General features: G+C 39.6%; 1 protein-coding gene across 1 annotated transcript in view; it reads right to left on the bottom strand.

Annotated features, from left to right (window-relative positions):
* The window catches only part of ZFAND3 (zinc finger AN1-type containing 3), a 331,244-nt gene extending 311,889 nt beyond the window's left edge, over positions 1 to 19,355 (bottom strand). Inside the window, exon 1 of the mRNA XM_045843915.1 lies at positions 18,791 to 19,355. Coding sequence (XP_045699871.1) covers positions 18,791 to 18,861 — 71 coding nt within the window. The 5' untranslated portion in view covers positions 18,862 to 19,355. The remainder of the gene's footprint in view (positions 1 to 18,790) is intronic.
* Positions 19,356 to 20,500: the final 1,145 nt, after the last annotated feature.

Below are 20,500 nucleotides of genomic sequence, written 5' to 3'. Positions count from 1 at the left end.
ATTCTACCAAATAAAAGTTCTTCACAAACTTTTTCCAAAAAAAAAAAAAAAAAAATGAAAAAGGAAAGAACATATCCCAGCTTAACCTATGAGGCCAGTTATTATTCTCCTACCAAAACCAAAAATATCACCCCCAAAAAAAAACCCAGAGACCAAAATCTATTCTAAATATAGATACAAAAAATCCTCAGTAAAATACCACCAAACCAAATCCAGCAACAAAAAAAAAAGATTGATATACACTAAAAGACCAAGTGGAACTTCTCCCAGGAATACAAGGTTGGTTTAGTAGAAAATCAACCAAAGTAACAGATCATATATTGATAGATTAAAGATTGATATGATTTTGGATTTTAAGGCAACAATTTCTCAGACATGCACAAGCAACCAAAAGAAAAAGAGAAACTGGACTTCACCAAAATTAAAACCTTTCATATTTCAAAGGACACTATCCCCCCCAAAATGTGAAAAACCACCCACAGAATGGGAGAAAATATTTGCAAATCATTTATCTAATAAGAAACCAGTACCCTAAATACATACATAAAAAGAATTACAATTCCACAATAAAAAGACATATAACCCAATTTTTAAAAGGGCACAGGATTTGAATAACCATCTCTCCAAAGATAAACAAATGGCCAATAGGCACATGAAAAGATGTTCAACATCATTACACTGGCAAATGCAAATCAAAACAAGAGAAACCACTTCACGTCTGCTAGGATGACTATAATCAAAAAGATGAACAATAACAAGTGTTGACAAGGATGTGGAGGAAACTGGAACCCCCATACATTGCTGGTGGGAATGTAAAACATACCACTGGCCTGAAAAACAGTCTGGCAGTTACTCAAAAAGTTAAATACAGTTACCATAAGATCCAGCAATTCCCTTCCTAGATACATATCCAACAGAACTGAAAACACACATTCGAACAAAAACTTGTATACAAATGTTCACAGTATTATTAACACCCAAAAAATAGGAAAACCACAAATGTCCATCAACTGATGAGTTGATAACCAAAATATGGTACATCCATACAACAAAATATATTCAGCCATAATAGGCAATAAAATAATAATGTATGCTACAACATGGATAAGCCTTGAAAACATTATTCTAAGTGAAAAGTCAGACACAAAGGCCATATATGTATTTTATGATTCTACTTATGTGAAATGTTCAGAATTCGCAAATCAATAAAAACAGAAAAATTTGTGGTTGCCAGAGAGAGAAATGTGGAATGACTGCAAATGGGTAGAGGATTTCTTTTTGAGGTGAAAGTTTCTAGAATTAGGTGGTAGTGATGGTTGCACAGTTTTTTTTCAATATGCTAAAAATCACTACACTGTATACATTAAAATGAATTTTACAGTATATGAACTATCTCAGAATTATAAAAAGCAAAAAAATTGATGAAGAACAAGCAATTGAAACTTACTTTCCATATTCAATGATGTTGTACTATTAAGGCCATATCCAAAAATTTTCAATACCTTTCAAAACTATAAAATGACAATCCCAAGGTTCCAGCTAAAACAAGTATCAGCAGCACTTCACAGACACATCTAATTCAGTCTGAGCCAGGAACCCAAGTTCCAACTTTCTAATCTTTATGGGTTAAAATACAGCACGTTGTCTTTGCCTGCAGATCCAGCAGGAAGTCAAAATAGCTTCAACCTCACCTTCCTGGCCTGAAACAGCAGCAAGCTGCCATCATACTTGAGACTATTAAACTGTATCATTGTAATTTCAAACAAATTTAAAATACATCGTTGTGTATATTTACCATTAACACATATTTAATATTAACATATCTACCAATAACACAATGGTATATAATGGTACTTTAGTAAGAGCTCAACTATAATATAAATTCAAATGACATAATTCTTTGATCACAGAATTCAAATACTGAAATACTTAAAGTTCCTTAAAGTCATAATATAGCAGTCATATAAGCTAAATAAAGACTGTTTATAGGAAATAACATGCACAAAATAATATTTTCATAATACTGTATCTGAAAAATGCAACCCGACCTTAACTCTCAATCACACCATGTGTGGACTATATCCTGCCTTCTTATATTCACACATATTAACCATAATCATGAATGAAACAGCGTAAATCAACATTAGCCAAGAAGTTTGCCCCCACATCTTATTTCATGCCTCATCTAATTTTCCCTAAATTCAATACATATTGTGCTTTTTATTTAAGAAACTAATTTCATTACCTCCCACATGGTCAATTCCTTTCTACCCACACCAACCTACACCCCCTTGAAAGAGTGGAGGGAAGAAGGATATTTAGAGTCTTTTCAACAACATAGATGCACTTCAAAAAGACAACACACAACTGAAAAGACTTCAGAGAAGACATCTGAATATTTCCAGGGATGAAAGTCCAGACTAAATAAAAGAGACTTCTTTCTAGAAAAACAAAAGCTGAGAGAGGAGGATTAAATCTATAAAACTAAATAAAATATCAAGACAGACAAGGGGAGTGCAATCTTGTCCACAAGAACCTAAAGACTGTAATGACAAAAGTACCTTTTCAAACCTAAAATGTTAAAAGTTCAAGTTTTCTTTTTTAAAAAAATCTAACATAAAAACTTAAAACTTAATTTATTACTGGAAGAGAATCAAAACCAAAATTATAAATAGATTCTTTTTTTTTAAGATTTTGTTTATTTTTAGACCAAAAGGGAGGGAGGGAGAAAAAGAGGGAGAAACATCAATGTGTGGTTGCCTCTTGTGTGCCCCCTACTGGGAACCTGGACAACCCAGGCATGTGCCCTGACTGGGAATCAAACCTTCCACTCTTTGGTTTACAGGCCAGTGCTCAATCCATTGAGCCACACCAGCCAGGGCCTTAAATTATAAAGATTCTTAGTTCATGATTATTGGATTATTAATAGAAACGATTAATTCCTGGAACACATGGGAGGTAATTATGGCAATTTTCACAAAAAGTATCCTGGTACCCCATTATGCTGGGCCAGAACTCTGCTGAGACACACAATGTGATTAAGGCATTAGTTGAATTCTTCTAGCACTTTTAGGCAACAGAAAAGTCCCAATCATCATCTTGATTGACTACTCTGTAGCATGACCCTACTGCCATTTCTTCATCAAAGTATCCCCTCTCTCGGGTTCAGTGACCCTACTCACCTAATTTCTCCTATTTCTGTCCATCCATCTCTGTCCCAAACTCCTGTTATTCTATGTGTGTTTCTCATGGTTCCGTCCTCACCTATCTTCTCACTCTATACAAGTGGATCTCAAAAGAAAAATGACACAAAGGGGTAGTAGTCAAAGGATGGAAGGAAAAAAGGCAAGAATACATTACCCAAAGCCCACCTTGGACACAGTAAATTGGAGCTGGGGGAAGCAGCAGTAACGTGTTTTTTTAGAAAAGTCTACCATAGTGGTTCTGAAGACCCCACTCCTACTCTATTACTTCCTGTGTAAACTTACATGTTCCATTAGCTATGACCTATGGTTCAAAATGGTATAGCTGTGGCTCACTCTCTCCCCAAATTTCAAATACCTAAGGCTTTTCCACATTTAGATGGTCCATAGCCCTAAAATTCAACATGTCTGACCCCATTTTTGTAGAGTAATAATACCCATCAAGAAGTGATTAAATAACATGATTAAATTAAACCTAGTATATACACTTAATGGAATACTGTGCTGCCATTTAAAAGCAGCAGCTAGAAATGTATATGATGACCTGGAAAGAACTTCAAAATATAACTAAGTTTAAAAAAAAAAAAAAAAAAAAGGCCAGGTACAGCCCTGGCTGGTGTGGCTCAGCGGATTGAGCATCAGCCTGCAAACTGAAAAGTCAATGGCCCAATTCCTGGCCAGGACACATACTTGGGTTGCAGGCCAGGTCCCCAGTTGAGGGTGTGCAAGAGGCAACTGATTGATGTTTCCCTCCTCCCTTCCTCCCCCTCTCTTTACAAATAAATAAACGAAATCTTTAAAAAATAGAGATGAAGTCTTTTTTAAAAAAGCAAGGTACAGTATAGTGTGTAATGTGGTACCATTTGTGTTAGAAAAAAATAAATACAATATATGCATAGGAAGCTTGTGAAAATATACCAGAAACTTAACCATGATTTTCACTAGAAAGTTAGACTAAGTGTATCACTTAGGAGGGAGACATACCTTTCATTGTATTCCCATTTGTGTTGTTTGAGTGTTTTAGTACATAAACACAGTCTTATTAATTTTTTAAAAGGATTTAAAAGATTACAAAGCTATAGAGGTACATTTACATACTATCTGAAAAAGGACTCATATACAAAATATATAAGGAAATCCTACATATGAATAAGAAAAATGCAAGCAACCCAATAGACAAATGAGCAGAAAATTCTGCACAGACACCTCACAACAAAGTTCAGCCAAAGAGCCAACAAAGACTTAATTTCATCAGTCATCAAGGTAATGCAAATTAAAACCACAATATAACCCTATACAAAATATCAAGTACTGAGAAAGATGTGGAATAACCAGAACCCCAAAATACTGGTAGTGAGAATATAAATTGATACAACCACTTTAGAAAACTGGCAGTACCTACTAAATCTAAACTACAGTATATACATACACCTTATAACTCAACAATTCTACTGCCAAGTATATACCCAATAGAAATGAATACTATGTCCACCAAAAGATACATGCAAGAATGTTCATAGCAGCATTATTCCTAATACTCCTAAACCAAAAAACTCCAAAAGTCAAACAGATAAGTTATGCTTTCATACAATAGAATACCACATACCAACAGAGAATTATCACCTCTCTACAAAAATGTAGGTGAATCTCAGCCTTAACGCTGAGGGAAAGACGCTAAACACAACAGAGTAAATATTACATGACTCCATTTACATAAAATTTTAAAACAAGCAAAACTAATCTATGATGACAGAGGTCAGAATAGGTTGAGGTTATCAACTAGGATAGGGCAGAAGGAGACTACTGCTTGAGGTGCTGGAAATGTACTAACTATATGTCAACCCAGGTAGGTGCTAAATTACACAAGTGTATGCATATAAAAATTCATCAAACTTAAGAGAATAAGAAGACAAGCCACAGATGGGAGAAAATATTTGCAAAAGACATATGTTTATCAGAGGACAAATGTCCAAAATATACGAAGAACTTTTAAAATACAATAACACCCTGGCCAGTGTGGCTCAGTTGGTTGGACCATCGTCCCAATCAAAGGTCATGGGTTTCATTCCTGGTCAGGGCACATGCCTAGGTTGCAGGTTTAGTCCCTGGTCATGGTATGGATGAGAGGCAACCAATCAATGTTTCTCTCTCATGTCAATGTTTCTCTTCTCCCCTCTCTCTCTCTTACCCTCTCTCTAAAATCAATAAGCATGTGCTAGGGTGAGGATTAAAAAATACATTGGGTTAGCCAAAAAGTCTGTTAGGTTTTTTCCATAAAATTAAAGACACATTTTTCATTTTCACCAGTAATTTTATTGACTTGGATATTTTGAGTATGTCGGCTATCTTCTGCTATTGGCTTCTAGTGGGAAGAGGCCAGGGGTGCTGCTAAACATCTTCCAATGCATAAGACAGCGGCACAGCAAAGAATTATTTAGCCACAATGTCAATAGTACCAAGGAACTCCGCAAACCACTTTTGACACGTTCAATCAATCACAGCACCTTCTCCATATACTGCACAAATCTTTTTTCACATTTCAGTTGCATTTTTACCTTTCTTGAAATGATAAATGTAATACACTGAAAATGTGGTGTATATTCTTCCATCTTCAATATTTAAATGGCTGCACAAAAATTCACCAATTTCGATGTTTTTTTAAGTGCATGCTGATAGGACAGCTGTCACAACACAATGTAACTAAACTGTTTTGAATCAAGTTGAAGAAAACTAAGCACTACTAGAGCCATGGTATGGAAAGAACATAATGGACTTTTTAGCCAACCCAATACAGTAAGCAAACAAACCTGATTTAAAAATAGGCAAAAGACCTGGACACCTCACAAAAGACATACAGATGGTAAAGAAGCATCTAAAAAGATGCTCAACATCATATATCATTAAGCTACTGCAAATTAAAATGAGGTACCACTACACACCTATTAGAATGGCTAAAATCCAAAATAATGACAACACCAAATGCTGGTAAGGATATGGAACAACAGAAACTCTGATTTATTGCTGGTAGAGATGCAAAATGGTACAGCCACTTTGAAAAACAGTGTGGCTGTTTCTTACAAAACTAAACACAGTCTTAACACACAATCCAACATTCACACTCCTTGGTTTTACCAAGTTGAAAACTTATGTCTACACAAAAACCTGCACATGTTTATAGCAGCTTTATTCTTAATTGCCAGAAGTTGAAAGCAACCAAGATGTCCTTCAATAAGTGAACTGATAAACATCCAAACAATGGAGTACCATTCAGTACTAAAGAGAAATGAACTATCAATCCATGAAAAGACATGGAGGGGCCTTAAATGCATATTACTGAGTAAAAAAAGCCAAACTGAAAAGGCTACATGCTGTATAATTCCAACCATTATGATATTCTGAAAAAGGCAAAACTATGGAGACAGTAAAAAGATCAGTTATTGCTAGGGAGTAGAGTATGAATAGGCATAGCACAGAAAATTTTATAGGACAGTGAACCCATCTGTATAATACTATAATGGAAGATGCATGTCATTACACATTTGCCAAAACCCATAAAATGAACAACACCAAGAGTGAACCCTATTTTAAACTATGGACTCTGAGTGATAATGATGTGTCAATGCAGATTCATTGACAGTAACAAATGAACAATTTTGGTGGGGAATGCTGATAGTGAGGGAAGCTGTGTGGGGGGGGGGCAAGAGTATAGGGAAACTTTCTGTACCTCCTATTCAATTTTGCTGTGAATATAATACTGCTCTAAAAAATATTTTTCAATGCATCAAAGTATACACTTGAAATGTGTGCAATAAACTAATTACACCTCAATTAAAAAGCGGAAAAAACAACTAAGAAGAAAAAAATGTAAGGTAAACTATGGTGTTAGTGATCACCCTTGAGGAGGGCAGTGACTGGAAAAGGACAGGAGGAGGGTTTGTCAGGTGCTTAGAAAGCTACTTCTTGATATAGGTGCTAGTTACATGGGCACCTTCACTTTGTGAAAATTCATTTTGCTCTACTCTGAAGATTTATGCATTTTTTACTATGTGTGTCATACTTTAATAAAAAACTTTAAAAGGGATACAATATAAAAGTACATTGACATGCTATCTAATTCACCAAAAAATGTACTCAACCTATCTAAAGCTAGTCATCTCTTCCCCACAACCCACTCATCTTCTAGACAGAGTCACTTCAACTTAAAAACTTCCAAAGTATAAACTCTCATCTACCAAATGAAACTCTGCACACCACTGACAGATGGCATTAGTGGTTGCTTCTACAATTTCACTTTGGACTTAGGGACAAATGGCACCATCTTTCACACTGTTAGAAATGTTAGAAATCTTGCCAATGTTAGAAATCTTGCTGCCTCTCTTCTCCTCTCCACCTCTTCCACTTCATCCTTCATCAAGCCCTCCTCTTCATTCCTCACTGCCCCAGTGTTAGGGACTGAAATGCTTGTGCCCCCCACCACCACTTCAAAATTCGTATGTTGAATCCTAATGCCCAATGTGATGGTGTTTGAAGATGGGCTCTTGAGAGGTGATTAGATCATGTGGGCTCTACCCTCATGAATGGGATTAGTGCCCTCAAAAAAAAAAAGAGCCTGGAGAGAGGTCCTTTATTCCTTCAGTATATAAGGTTACAGTGAAAAGACAGCATCAGTGAGGAAGGAGGCTCTCATCAGACACCAAATCTGCTGGTGCCATGATCTTGGACTCCATAACTGTGAGAAATAAATTTCTGTGTTTATAACCCACCCAATGTACTTTGTTATAGCAGCCCAAACAGACTGAAATACCGAGGTTTTAGCCTACATTCATTCTCACATTCTCAGTTCTCCTTACACAGCATTTGCTCAGGGTTGCTTTATCTAGGAACTACCGCACCCATAGTCCATGGATAGAAAGAAATGTGTTTAGATCTACTGGTTTCCTATGTGTTCATAAGCATCTTATTTTATGCATTATTCTGAGAAGGGATCCATGGGCTTCATCAAATTGCCAAAAGGATATGGCCCAAAAAGGTTTATGTACTCTACCTGGACTCTGCTTCCATGCTTACACCCTCCAATTCTCCTCCACACTGCTGCCAAAGTAAATTTTTTGAAACATAAGTATCTGTGAACCATGCTTAAAATCGTTAAGTGGTCCCAACTTCTTCCAGGATAAAATCCAACTCAATAGCATGGCAATCATATTAATAATCGGCCCCTGTCCATCTCCCCAGCTTCATCTTCCCTCATGCCATACACTGTAACTAACATACTGAGTTAGATTCGCAATTTGCTGAACTCAGCAATGCTCTCTTACTCCTCTTCTGCCTTTGCACAAGCTGTTCCCTCTGCCTAGAAAGCCCTTCCTCACCACTGTCACATGGTTAACCTCTGTTCATCTTTCATAACCATCTTCCCAGAGAAACCCTCCTGGCTATCTTCCACTCCCAGTCTCGGTAAGAAGACCTGTCAGTGCTCTCACAGTACTCTGTGATGATCTCCCATAGCACTTCTTTCCTCATGATGTTTTGTCAGTTTATTAGTCTACCTCCCCTTCCAGCTTTCTCAGGGCAAAAGCCAGAGCAGGATATATCATTCCTAGCAGAACTCAAGAAACGACAGAGTGCTTACCAAATGCTTGTTGAACTAGCGACCGGCTCTAGAAAATAGCCAAAAATGGCCAAAGGCTAGCCAGGAACCTCATCAACTAACTAGGTAGCACTGGTCTGGAGATTACCATAAATGCAAACTGCCCAGCTGAAGCAAGATTGTCTGCATCTATTAATCTGCCACCAATACTCCTTCACTCAGAAGGAGAGCTGAGAAGTCAGCCCTTAATAAATGGAATTACTATGGTCAGGCACTGTGCCAAGGGCTTGACAGGCGTTAGATCTCGCTGAACCTCCAAGCAACTCTAAGATACTCGTTTTTGAAGATAAAAGAGGCAGAGAGGTAAACTGCCCAAAGTTATCAAGTTATAAAGTCAGGTTTTAAACCCAGAACTTTGATTGTAAAGCCCATGCCTACCCACTGAGCACAGCTGGTTTTCTAGAGATCAACATACCCTTCTCCTTGGAGGCATTTCTTGGACGAGTTTGGGTTTGATGAAAGGGGCCCTTCATTAGCTTCCCAGCAAATGAAAAAGGTCTTATTCCCTAGGTAGCACTATTAATAAATTCTTTAAGATTTAATGCAACCTCCCCCATATGTATTAATTGCAAAATCTTTCAAAAGAGAAGGGCTTGTGAGAGTGTTTTTCTCAAGAACAAGTAAACCAGAAGATGGGGGTTGGAAAGGGAAACAAAAAAATCAATCCCAAAGAATGAATTTGTGGCAATCCCAATAAAACACGGTGTAGTGAGCCTCCATGGCCTGCTACAAAGAGACACCATTAAACACCATCTTTTACCTGACTGAGAAGGTGCCTCTGGGCTTAGCAGAAGAGCGAGCCCATGGGGTTCTAACAGTTGGAACACCAATTTTGCTGAAAGCTGCTGCCATTTCCACTAAACTTTAGTTCGGAATTGCACCACAGCTCTTATCCTATTATCTTTAAAACTTCCCTGAAAGACTCTACTGCACTCACACTCTACAACACATCTCAAGACAGAATGCTTTCTTTAACTCACCCACCACCTGTTCACATTAGTTTTGCTGGCCCATAATGACACAGCCATCTCTCACTTTTTAACTGGGAGCTGGTGACCACAAAGCATTTTCATTTCCAATTACCACACCACTTCCATCCACATTTTCCCATCCTCATCCCCCTCATACTCCAGTCTTCCCCTTGACTAACCCGTGCCCTTACCTCTTCCAGCTCACCTCCAAATCTGGTATAATACAGATCTGTCTAGTGACTTTTCTGCACCCAAGTTTAAACACAAAACCAACATGTCCATTCTTTCTGTCCCTAGCTCCAACCAAAAACACACACAATGCATCTAATGTATCTTCTAAAAATTATACAAGTAAACAGAGGGAACTTTCAACTATGGAATTAGAGTATTAGTCACTAAACAGTTCAAAACAAAAAGTAGTAACATGCAGTCTTTTGGGACATATACTTCCACAGGACAGGTTTTACTGAGGCTATCATTTTCTAAATTAATCTACACTGATACTATTGAGATTATAAACCTCTAAAGAGACTCTATTATACATCATGCAATACTTAACACTTTCACTCAAGAGATCTTTATCATTTAGGCAACTGTTCCTTGATTACATCCTGCCCAATGTTCACTGAAGAAAAAAATATCTGCCTCACAAATAAAATGCAGTTTGAACACATCTTAAAAGTGCTACAGTACTGGATGGCCAGGCTGGCGGCGGCGGGGGTGGGGGTGGTTTACAATATGGATAACAGGCAGAGCTAATTAACAGTGACCTACCCATAGAAAGAGCAAATACAGGTCTCAGAGATTACATGAATATGCATCGCCAATCAACAAACGAATAAACACAAATTCCCCTAGCAAGTACTTTTTGTGGATCAACAACCAAGAACACCCCTTTATTTTTCAAGGTGAGTAGCACAACTCTGTGTTGTGTTAAAAGGGAAAAGCAAACTAGATAAAACGGTGTAAAGCCATACATTGTGGAGATTTTGTAGATACTATATGCAAAGTTTCACATGCAGACAAAGACTTGAAAAACCTGGTGTTCTGGATTTCGGTGGCATTCTGAAGAAAATAATTAAGAATCCTACCCATGCCTCCCCAGGACAGAAACCAAGAAATCATAAATCTCATATTGAAATACACCACACCTTCTCCCAAACCTCAAGCTTATTTTTTTTTATTTCTTGCTGGTTTAATACACTTATGGGCAGTTTAAGAATGAGTGTATTGTTCAATCTATTTAATGTCTTATTCATATGTCAAAAAAAAATTCTTTCAGAAGATAACTTTGTCAGCACGTCCATCCATATAAAATACCCTAGAATGGGTTGAAAATTTAAAAATAATGACCTGAAAAAGGCAGACACTTTGAACACATAGATGTGGTTAGTAAAGTCCTCCACCCAATCTGTAGTCTCCAAATTTTTGCCCCCACTCTTCCAGTTAGGTACTATAAGCTACAGAAACCTCATGTGTTCGGGAATGCTACCAATGCGAGCATGTAACAGAAAATCAAATGCCTGGCCCAAGAACCTGACTGCAATAGGAGTATTTGTGATACTTTTGAGTGGTCAGATACTTCTTTCAGGAAATGTGGCTGAGAGAGAATTATTTTTTACAAATGACTTCAACTTAGCAGCACATAAGAAGTAGATAAAACATCAACAGCTTTTACTATATACCATTCCACTTTAGCATAAAGAAATGAGAAAAGGCACTCCCCAAAAGGTCCCAGGTACATCACCAACTTCACTGTTTGCCAGATCATTAATGATGAGGCACCAACGAGGCTAAACAGAGCCTGTCCACAAACTGGAAACAAAATATTGTGGTGTGGTCTGCCCTCCCCAAACCGAGCCAGCAAGCTGCATCAATGACCTCTCCCAGGAATTCTTTTGCCCTAATACAAAATCACACCTGCCTATGATACAAGACATCTGGTACAGGAGAATGAACAGCTGCAGTTAGCTAGTACTGCATCTTCTTCCTACTACATTCTTCCTGCCTCTAGTTAACAGCTGAAGCCACCTCAGATGTACAGCATTGTTTGCAACTCTGACCACTAACCTCAGGGATGACACTGCATTTTCATTCATCTTGTACCATCCCCTCAAGCTTGGTACATCACAGATCAGTGTGATTTTGCCCACCGCTGCTGGATATTCCAATATACTCCATCTTCCACTGTATATAAAGGACTTGAATTTAGCAGAAAATTCAATGTACTTATCCCTGATCACATATCAAAAACTGCCATATGAAATTTACATTTGTGAAAATATTATTCCTCTACAACAGTCACAGGAAAAATATGATTCTCTATTAGTCCAACACCTTCCTATACAGACCTCTGACACTGCCAGTTTAATAGGGCGAAGAAAAAAGCAAAGACGACTGACTGAAAAGCTAATATGAAAACAATGTTCAAATTATAGACTAACTTGTACTGAAACTTTAGTTCCCAAAACTAATCAAAGGAGCACTTCCCAGAAGTCCAGATTAACAATAGTATTGCTTCCTCCAATAGATATAAAATATCAACAGTATGTCAGAGCTAGAAAGAAACGCAAGAGTTAAATTAGAAAATCCCTCATTTTCAGAGTATGAGAAAACTGGGATCTGGAGAACTCGCAAGAACATAAGGTTGTACATCTTTATATCTCAATAAAACTGGGAAGAAAAAAGATAATAGGCTCAAATATCCCAGCTGCCTATCTGGTGAACATTCTAAAACAGTACTGTATAACAGAACATTCTGGGAGAATGAAGTGTTCTATATGTGTTCCTCAATACAGTAGTCACCAGTTCTTGAGCCAGTGAGTACTTAAAATGTAGCTAGTGTAACTGAAGAACAGAATTTTTAATTTTATTTAATTTTAATTAGTATGATTTTAAATTGCTACATTTAGCCAGTGGCTACCATAATGGACTGCACAATTCTAGAATAGGGTCTTAGAGTGTGATTATTAAACATTTCAAATAAAGTTGTTTAACATCTCTTCGGCATTTAACAGGAAGTTTCTGCCTTATGCCTAAATATCTTATTCAGCAACATAATCTTGTTATATAGGGACCCAGAACAGAATTGGACTGTTTTTCAAAGTCCCTAGTACAGTGATTTTGAGCCCATGTACCACAAGAATTTTAAAACATGCAATACCTAACTACTTAGACAGGGACACTGACCTCTTTCCCCTTAGACTGTCAAACTAAAAAATGACAGCAGCAAGCACAACGATAGCCACCTGGTGTTAATGAATCAAAATTATACATTTTTTTGTCACATTAACAAAAAATATATTTTGGGGTGTGCCACAGAATTTTAGTAATTATTTTATGCGTGCCATGAGATGAAAAAAGTTGAAAATTGCTGCCCTAGTAGAAGTGAGTGATATGTCATCCACCCAGTTGGAATGAAGGTCCTCTTTTGCAAATCACTATGACACAAAGGCCTACAACATGCAGACAGGCTGAATCTTGACTTTTTTAAGTGCTTCATTAAAATTATCAAAGTGGTGAGTTGTAACCAGTCACTTCCTATATATGGTTTTGTTGAGAGACCTTTCTTCAAAAATAAAAAATAATTCTGAACCTCAATCTATAATTATTATAGGATTTCAAAACTTTGTATCACTTTACACAGATACAACCTCCTTATAACTTAATTTAAAATTCCAAACTATATTAATTATCACTCTGTTCTCAATAATATTTAATACACTAGGGCTTTTTTTAAAGACTTTATTCCTTTCAAAGAATTCCTAGTTTTCTAATTTTTCCAGCTAGGAAAAAGTTATTTTGTGAAAACCAATGTGAACTTTAATACCATTAAGGATTATAAGAAATGTTTAGTCAAAATTTTTCTGTATGACTTGAAGTGTTGGGTTCTCCTCTTTCTTGGAGAGGAAAAGGATGATGAGGGAGAAGACATTATCAGATGAGCCATATGTCCTATATGTTAACTGGATGTAACTCTAAATAGCTATTGCCTCAAACCAATGTAAACAACGACTGTGTTTTCTTTAAAAAAAAAAAAAAAGAAAGAAAGTATCTCCTGTATTCCATCACATTAAAGGGGCAAAGTTCCTATTTTCTGGACACCCCAAATGTAATCAGGAAAACAGGGCAAGTAGATAAACTTATTATTGACAGTGAATACTTCACTTAAACCATGTTGTGTCTTCAGGTGCACACAACACTCAAAGATGCAAGGAAAAACTGCACAAACAAGCTGTTTTGTTTTTAAGAGAACATTTAAGGAGATATTATAATCAAGGATAATTAGTGACATCACTGGACTGAACATTCTACTGATTAAGTAGTGATTCATTCTGTGCTCACATGAACCTGAAAGCCCAGGTTAAGCTGGTTGAAGTGGGGGAACACGTTCCAACTGGGAGACAGAGACTGAAGAATCAAACTGAGTGTGAAAGCCACACACTTCCAGGAGCCAAGCACACTGGCCAAATGACTCACAAAGTGACAGAAAAAGAGATTTAATCAATTCCCGGAGACTAGGCTCAAGGGGGAAAAAAGAGAAAAAGAAAACAGGTATACAGATATATATATATGTAGATTCTACTTAAGGTAACTCAAGTATCTTGTGATTCTCAAAAGATGGAATAAACAAATGTTATATGTTCAATCAACTTTCTATTAGTAATCATTTCAGGAATAGAATTTATTTCGTAACTCCTGATATACTCATAATCCCATTTTATTTAAAATAGTACATCTATTATCTATCTAGCAGACCTAGCTGATAAGGAAAATGCTTCAAAAGAATAGATCACAAAAGTGAAATACCAATAAAATCTATTTCCCTAATAAATATATACCAATTTGACCCTGACAGGATGGCTCAGTTGGTTGGAACATCAGCCTATACACCAAAATATATACTGGTTTAATATTTCTTTTGACATGATTCACTAAGAAAATTTTTTAAAAAGCTTCTTTAACAAAACAATAAATGGTTTATGCAATAAATCCCTTACTTAAATACTCCATTATTCCCCAAATATCAAACTGAACATTTATCTACTCTAAACTTATGTATGGACGAATAGTTACTTCCCAAAGTTTTCACAAAATTACATTATGATAGAGATTGTCTTCAATTGTAAAAGCAAGGTATTAATACTAGTAATTGGATTTTTATATACTTAAGTACAATGAGGAAAAAGTCCATCTTTCCCCAACCTACCTAATTATCCTTTCTATTATTATATCCAATAATACACTCAGTATATTCTTATTGCCTTATTCTTCCTGTCTTTTTTTATAATATTCTAGGTGCATTTTCAACAACTTTTGAAAATATCTGAAAAATCCACATGCCTCAGTACATTTTAAATGTCTAATCAATTTAAAATGCAGCTTCAACTAATCTCACATATCTGTATAGTTACAGATACACTTATGTTTTTCTGTAAGTGTATACTTCAACTAAAGAAAAATCTTCTAATTGATTATTTCATTTCATATTTGACAATTATAAATTAGTATGTATTTTGCATGATTACTGATCATCTAAAATAAGCAAGAAAATGCTAATACTTCATTAAATGTTTCAAATCCCTGTCTCAGAGGAAAAAATACTGTTTATGGTCATTAACCTAAAAACATTGTTGCATTATACAAACAACTTCCAAGCTTTAAAACCAGGTGAATCTTCAATGATTTCCAAGGTAGCAAAGTTTCTCAATGGAAAGATGGTCTCCCTATTAAATGGTTCAAAAATTACCTGCACACAATTACATAATATAAACCAAGAGGGAGAGAACTAGAAGCTTTGTGTTCTAAGCACTAACACATTTGCAACATACAGGTATGCCCCTCTTGGCATTCCCCTTTCTAATTGTGTCCCCACAAAAAGACCTCAAAGCTCTCCTATTTAACCAAACCACAATGATGGTGTCCTGACTAGACAATGCTGGTCAGCAAGTCCTTAGACCTAAGTCACTGGAGAAAAGAGCAATCCTAAAGGAAATGCCTTTAGTCTGCTGGTGCCAGAACATTCTGCTTGAGAGGCTCCTCTGCAAAGGGGCTGGGTGTGTGCCCTGGCTAGCTGACTTTACAGACCTACAGCTTCCACAGAGTGCAACGCGAACTAAAATTTTTAAGACTCACCTTCATTTTCATGAAGGGAAAAGGCAAAAGATACCTCCTGAATGGCTTTCATATCTCTCTGTTTTTCTCCATTCTCCCTGGCCACATGCAAGTGCAAGCCACCATCATCACTGGCCTGTATTATTCCTCCTGACAAGACTTCTGTTACTTCTGGCAACACCCCAAAAACAAACATAATATACCATATTCATACAGACTCACACAATCATACCCACAAATCCAGGCCACTCTCAAGATGATCCAATAATCTTTCACATTAAAGGAAATCACATCATTACCCATTCAAGGTTCTTTATCGCTCCCCAGGATGAAGACCAAAGTTCTAAGCATTACCTTTGGGGCCCTGCATTACCAATTGCTCTCACCATCTAAGACTCATCTCTAGGCAATCCCCTTTCACAATCTACCAATCAACCCCAATGAAATCTCAATTCTACAACCTTGCAGTGCTCTGTCACATCCAGGTCTTCCCCCATGCTATTCTCTCTACCTGAAGCACTCTTCTCCCTACCTATTTCCATTCTCTCCTACAAGTAGGCTGGTGTCACTTCTTCCAGGCTACCTTCCTCTACCTCCTATCATAACCTGTACCAATCCTAACACATTTTATTGTAACTGTCACTTTACTGCTCTATGCTCCCTACTCCCAGAGGATGCGGCCAGTGCCCCTTTGTCTATCCACCATTGTATCAGAGGCACTGAAAAATGTTTTAATATATTCTAAGTTTACTTAATGAACATAACATGAATGTCATACATGCAATAAAGGAAACATGTTCAGTCGGTTAAGATATGATGAAAACTAGGTAGCAATTTCATTATACTTTGGTATAAAATGCAAACTATACAGCTGCCCACAAGCACCTTTAAAGGAAAGATTAAAACATTACATATTTTTAAAAAACACTTTTTTAAAAAAAGTTTTCACTATAAAAATACTAGTTTTGTGGTCACTACTACTAGGCAAATTGCAGTTCATAAAAAGTACCATACTGAAAGTATCAAAAAAGAAGCCTTGGTTGCTTATAGGCCAAATATGGCATCAGTCTATCACTCTCTGCCACTACCCAATTCTTGGCATTACTCAGAACTCTACTGACTAAAGGTAAAAGGCTACTCAGATTCCTTAATTTCTAAGTCTTGGTATGTCTTTCAATCAGAGTACCACTCATGATAATGGTCCCAAGAACATAAACATGTTGCCAGGAAACAGACCTCTGATACATCCTGGGCATTAGTTGCTATTGGCAGCTACTTTCTTTGAGCCACATGTCTTCTTATAATGAGTTACAATCTGAGGCTTGTGACACCAGATTTTTCCAGGCATAAACATGATGGTACTAAGCCCTCTGAAGAGTTCACCAGATCAACTCTAAACTCCTCCTATGCAAGGGGTGAGTTATCCACCCTCTCTATGCCTGTTTCCCCATCTATAAATAAATAGATAAGATTTCGTAAGATTCTTGTGGGAGTTAGACTGTCCAAGCACTTGGCAAAACCCAATTGTTATTTTCAAGTCAAAAAAGAAGGAAAGACTATAAAACCTAAAATATTTTTACATCTTCAGAACTTTTGGTAATGTCACAACTTATTTTTTACTAATGTCATTCCAACTGAGAAATTTTTTATTAAAAGCAGAAAGATGATAAAATTACACACTATTTCTTCATCATAACCCTTGGATTTGACAAATTCCACAGTTATCTACATTAAGATAAACTTCCTAATCTTTCTCTCCACTCCTAAAATCACCTTAACTATTACTAGGTTCTGAAAGATAATATATTTTAATACCTCTTCCCACCAGAAATCAATTCCTTACTGTTTCTATGCACCTCCAAATATACCGAGTCTTTGGAAAATAAAACCAAAAGACAAAAAGGTCTCAATTACAAAAGTTGGCCTTCAAAGTCTCCAGTTTCCCTACAACAGGACTAGAGTCATTAGGTACTGTGGAAGCACCTGCTAAGTAAGAGGGATGGCAATCTATAAAACTCAAGTATTCCAATTTAAACTGTAGGTGGGAAAGTTGATTTCCCACGTCATATTTTTCCATTCTAACACAGAGTAGCCAAATAATAACGTAGGTGGCCAATTCAAATATTTTTGTCACTTAAAAAAATGTAGAAAGAAGGGAATTTGAGCCAATTTGCTTAATTGGCTCTCACGTTCCCAAGCCAGGCTGACTTGAGTTTTGACAAGGAAATTTTACAGATCTTCTCAAACGTGTTTCAAATAACAGTGAGACCTCAACAGTCCTATAACTTTACCTCAGCCCGGATTCTGTTCTCGATTTTTAAAAATGGGTGACGTGCGAACAGTTTCCTAAAAGCAAATGGGGCACTGGGATATAATTTAGGAAGTGATGATGCAAGTCTCTGGGGGAGAGGGAGGAGCGGAGGTGAAAAAGTCAGAGGAAATACCCTCCTGGTGCCTGGGCACCAACACAAACCAAGGAGAAGGGGGGGGGATGAAGGGCTGGCATCCACATGCCAAGGAAAGAGGGAACCCCAGTTCAAGTGGAGGTGCCAACACCGCCCCTCATCCTCTCTCCCTGCCCAGGCCCCCTCACCCGGGGCCCGGGTAGACCCGGTTGGCCCAAGCCTCGAGCAGTTGAGACCCAGAGGGTGGCAGTGCACCCCGGGCAGCGCCTTCTCTGACCACTCCAAGTCCCCACCCGGCACCCCTCCCCAGGACTCGGCCCCTGCCTCCTCCACGTAGGCCCGGCTTGGGCCCAGCCCCCAGGGTTCGGGCCTCCCCGGGCCCGGAGGCCTGCCTAGGAAGCCCCCGTGCCCGGGTCCCCGGCCCCAGCCCCCACCCGGCCAGGCACTTACCCCCAGAAGCCGCAGGGACAGCGAGGCGGCAGACTCGGCGCTTTGCTGCGCTCGCTCCCGGCGTCTCCCATGGTGCTCGGCGGCGGAGGCGGCGAAGCTCGGAGGCGGCAGCGGTGGCGGCGGCTGGGCCTGGGCCCCGCTCGAAGGAGGCGGAGGCGGCGGCGACGACCGCGGGGGGCTCGGGGCGGGGGGAGGGGGAGGGAGCGGGTGCGCGGGCGGGCGCAGTCCGGGGCTCCTAGCCGGGATTCCAGGCCGGTCAGCTGGAGGCGGGTCGCACCACTAGGCCAGCGGAGACGGGGGGCCGGGAGAGGCTTGGAGAGAAGGAGGGGAGCTGAGGAGGAGGGGCGTGCGGCTGAACCTAGGACCAAGGGGCGGAGAGGGAGGGGAGAGGGAAGACCGGGTGCCCTCGGCAGCTCCCACCGCCGCTCCCAGCCAGAGCGATGTCCCGTGCGGCGGCGCTGGGAAGGACCTGAGCCCCCCGCCGGCTCTGGCGTAGCAGCGGCCGCAGTGAAGCTCCAGGGCCCGCTCGCTCACCCTCCCCCGGAGGCTGCGCTGACCGGACAATGGCCGCTCCGCCCCCACCCCTCCTCACGCACCCCTCCCAAGAAGTCACAATGGTCTCGCCCAGGGGAGCCGCAGCCAAAGCCCAGCAGCTGATCAGCTGGGATCCGGGCGTGCCACTTTGTTCAGCGCCTCAGAGGAAGAGTATGGATCTGTGAGCATACCGAGAGCAGCAGGCTGTCACTGGCGACGGCCCTCTGAGGCCTTCGTATTCTTGGGACATCTGAGGCAAACTTACTCCCCCACCTCACACTTGAAGCGGGGGAGCCGATTCGAACACTTTGGGGCGCCTAGCGTCCCCGTCCCCCCCAAACGTGAATGGTATACCCCAAGTGGGAGGGAGAAGAGATTAGTAGTTTGGGGTAAATCGGGCTAGTCCCAGAGCGGCGATTGAGCATTGCGCATGCGCTCAGAGACCCCTTAACGGGGTACTGGGAGGGCTGTAGGGAGCGCTTCCAAACCCGGAAGTGTGCCTCGATCTTTCGGAGACGACTGGGGTCACGTCTGCCAGAGAGATCCCCGAACCGGCTGCTCTCGCTCCTAGGTGATACTGGGCCGTATTTCTCAATAAACTGCCAATCCCCTGGAAATCTTTATTTCTTCCCAGTACCCCAGCACCCGACCCACTCTTCCAGTTCCCCCCGAAGAGCTGGTCTCCTCTTGGTAGTAATGGATTTAAGGGAAATGGTCCGCCCCAACAATGGCGGGGGGGCGGGGTCGGGAGTGTGGTGTCCAGGTCAGGTTCTTTGCCCATCCTCCCTTCTCCGTACCCGGCCCCCTCAAGCCTCAGAGACACAAGTCCACTCTCTTTGCCTTGAGAAGAGGCTGGGAGAACCTCCCTTCCTCCTAGAGTGAACGTGTTTGGATTTTGAAGGGGAGGGAGCTAAGACCGAATCAGTGATGGAAATTTATGAGTGATCAAAGAAAATGGAGCCAGTAGAAAAAGGAGCCCTTTAGCTCTCAGTGTCTTGGGTTCTGAACTCATTCTGAGCTCCAGTCAAATGTACTCAGAAGGCTATTGTTGGTGACTAATCTCGAAGGGAGGAAACTTCCACAAGACCTCCTGAAGAGTTGACCCACAGCGGAGGCCCTTATGGATGAATTTCTAAGGCCGTGATACTTCCAGGAAAGAAGGCTTCCTGGCTCTTA

Source organism: Phyllostomus hastatus, unplaced genomic scaffold (genome assembly GCF_019186645.2).
Source record: "Phyllostomus hastatus isolate PE091 unplaced genomic scaffold, TTU_PhHast_1.1 phas_contig_40, whole genome shotgun sequence".
Lineage (NCBI taxonomy): Eukaryota > Metazoa > Chordata > Mammalia > Chiroptera > Phyllostomidae > Phyllostomus > Phyllostomus hastatus.
Note: the sequence above shows the minus strand (reverse complement) of the source record. Positions and strands in the feature narration are given on the sequence as shown.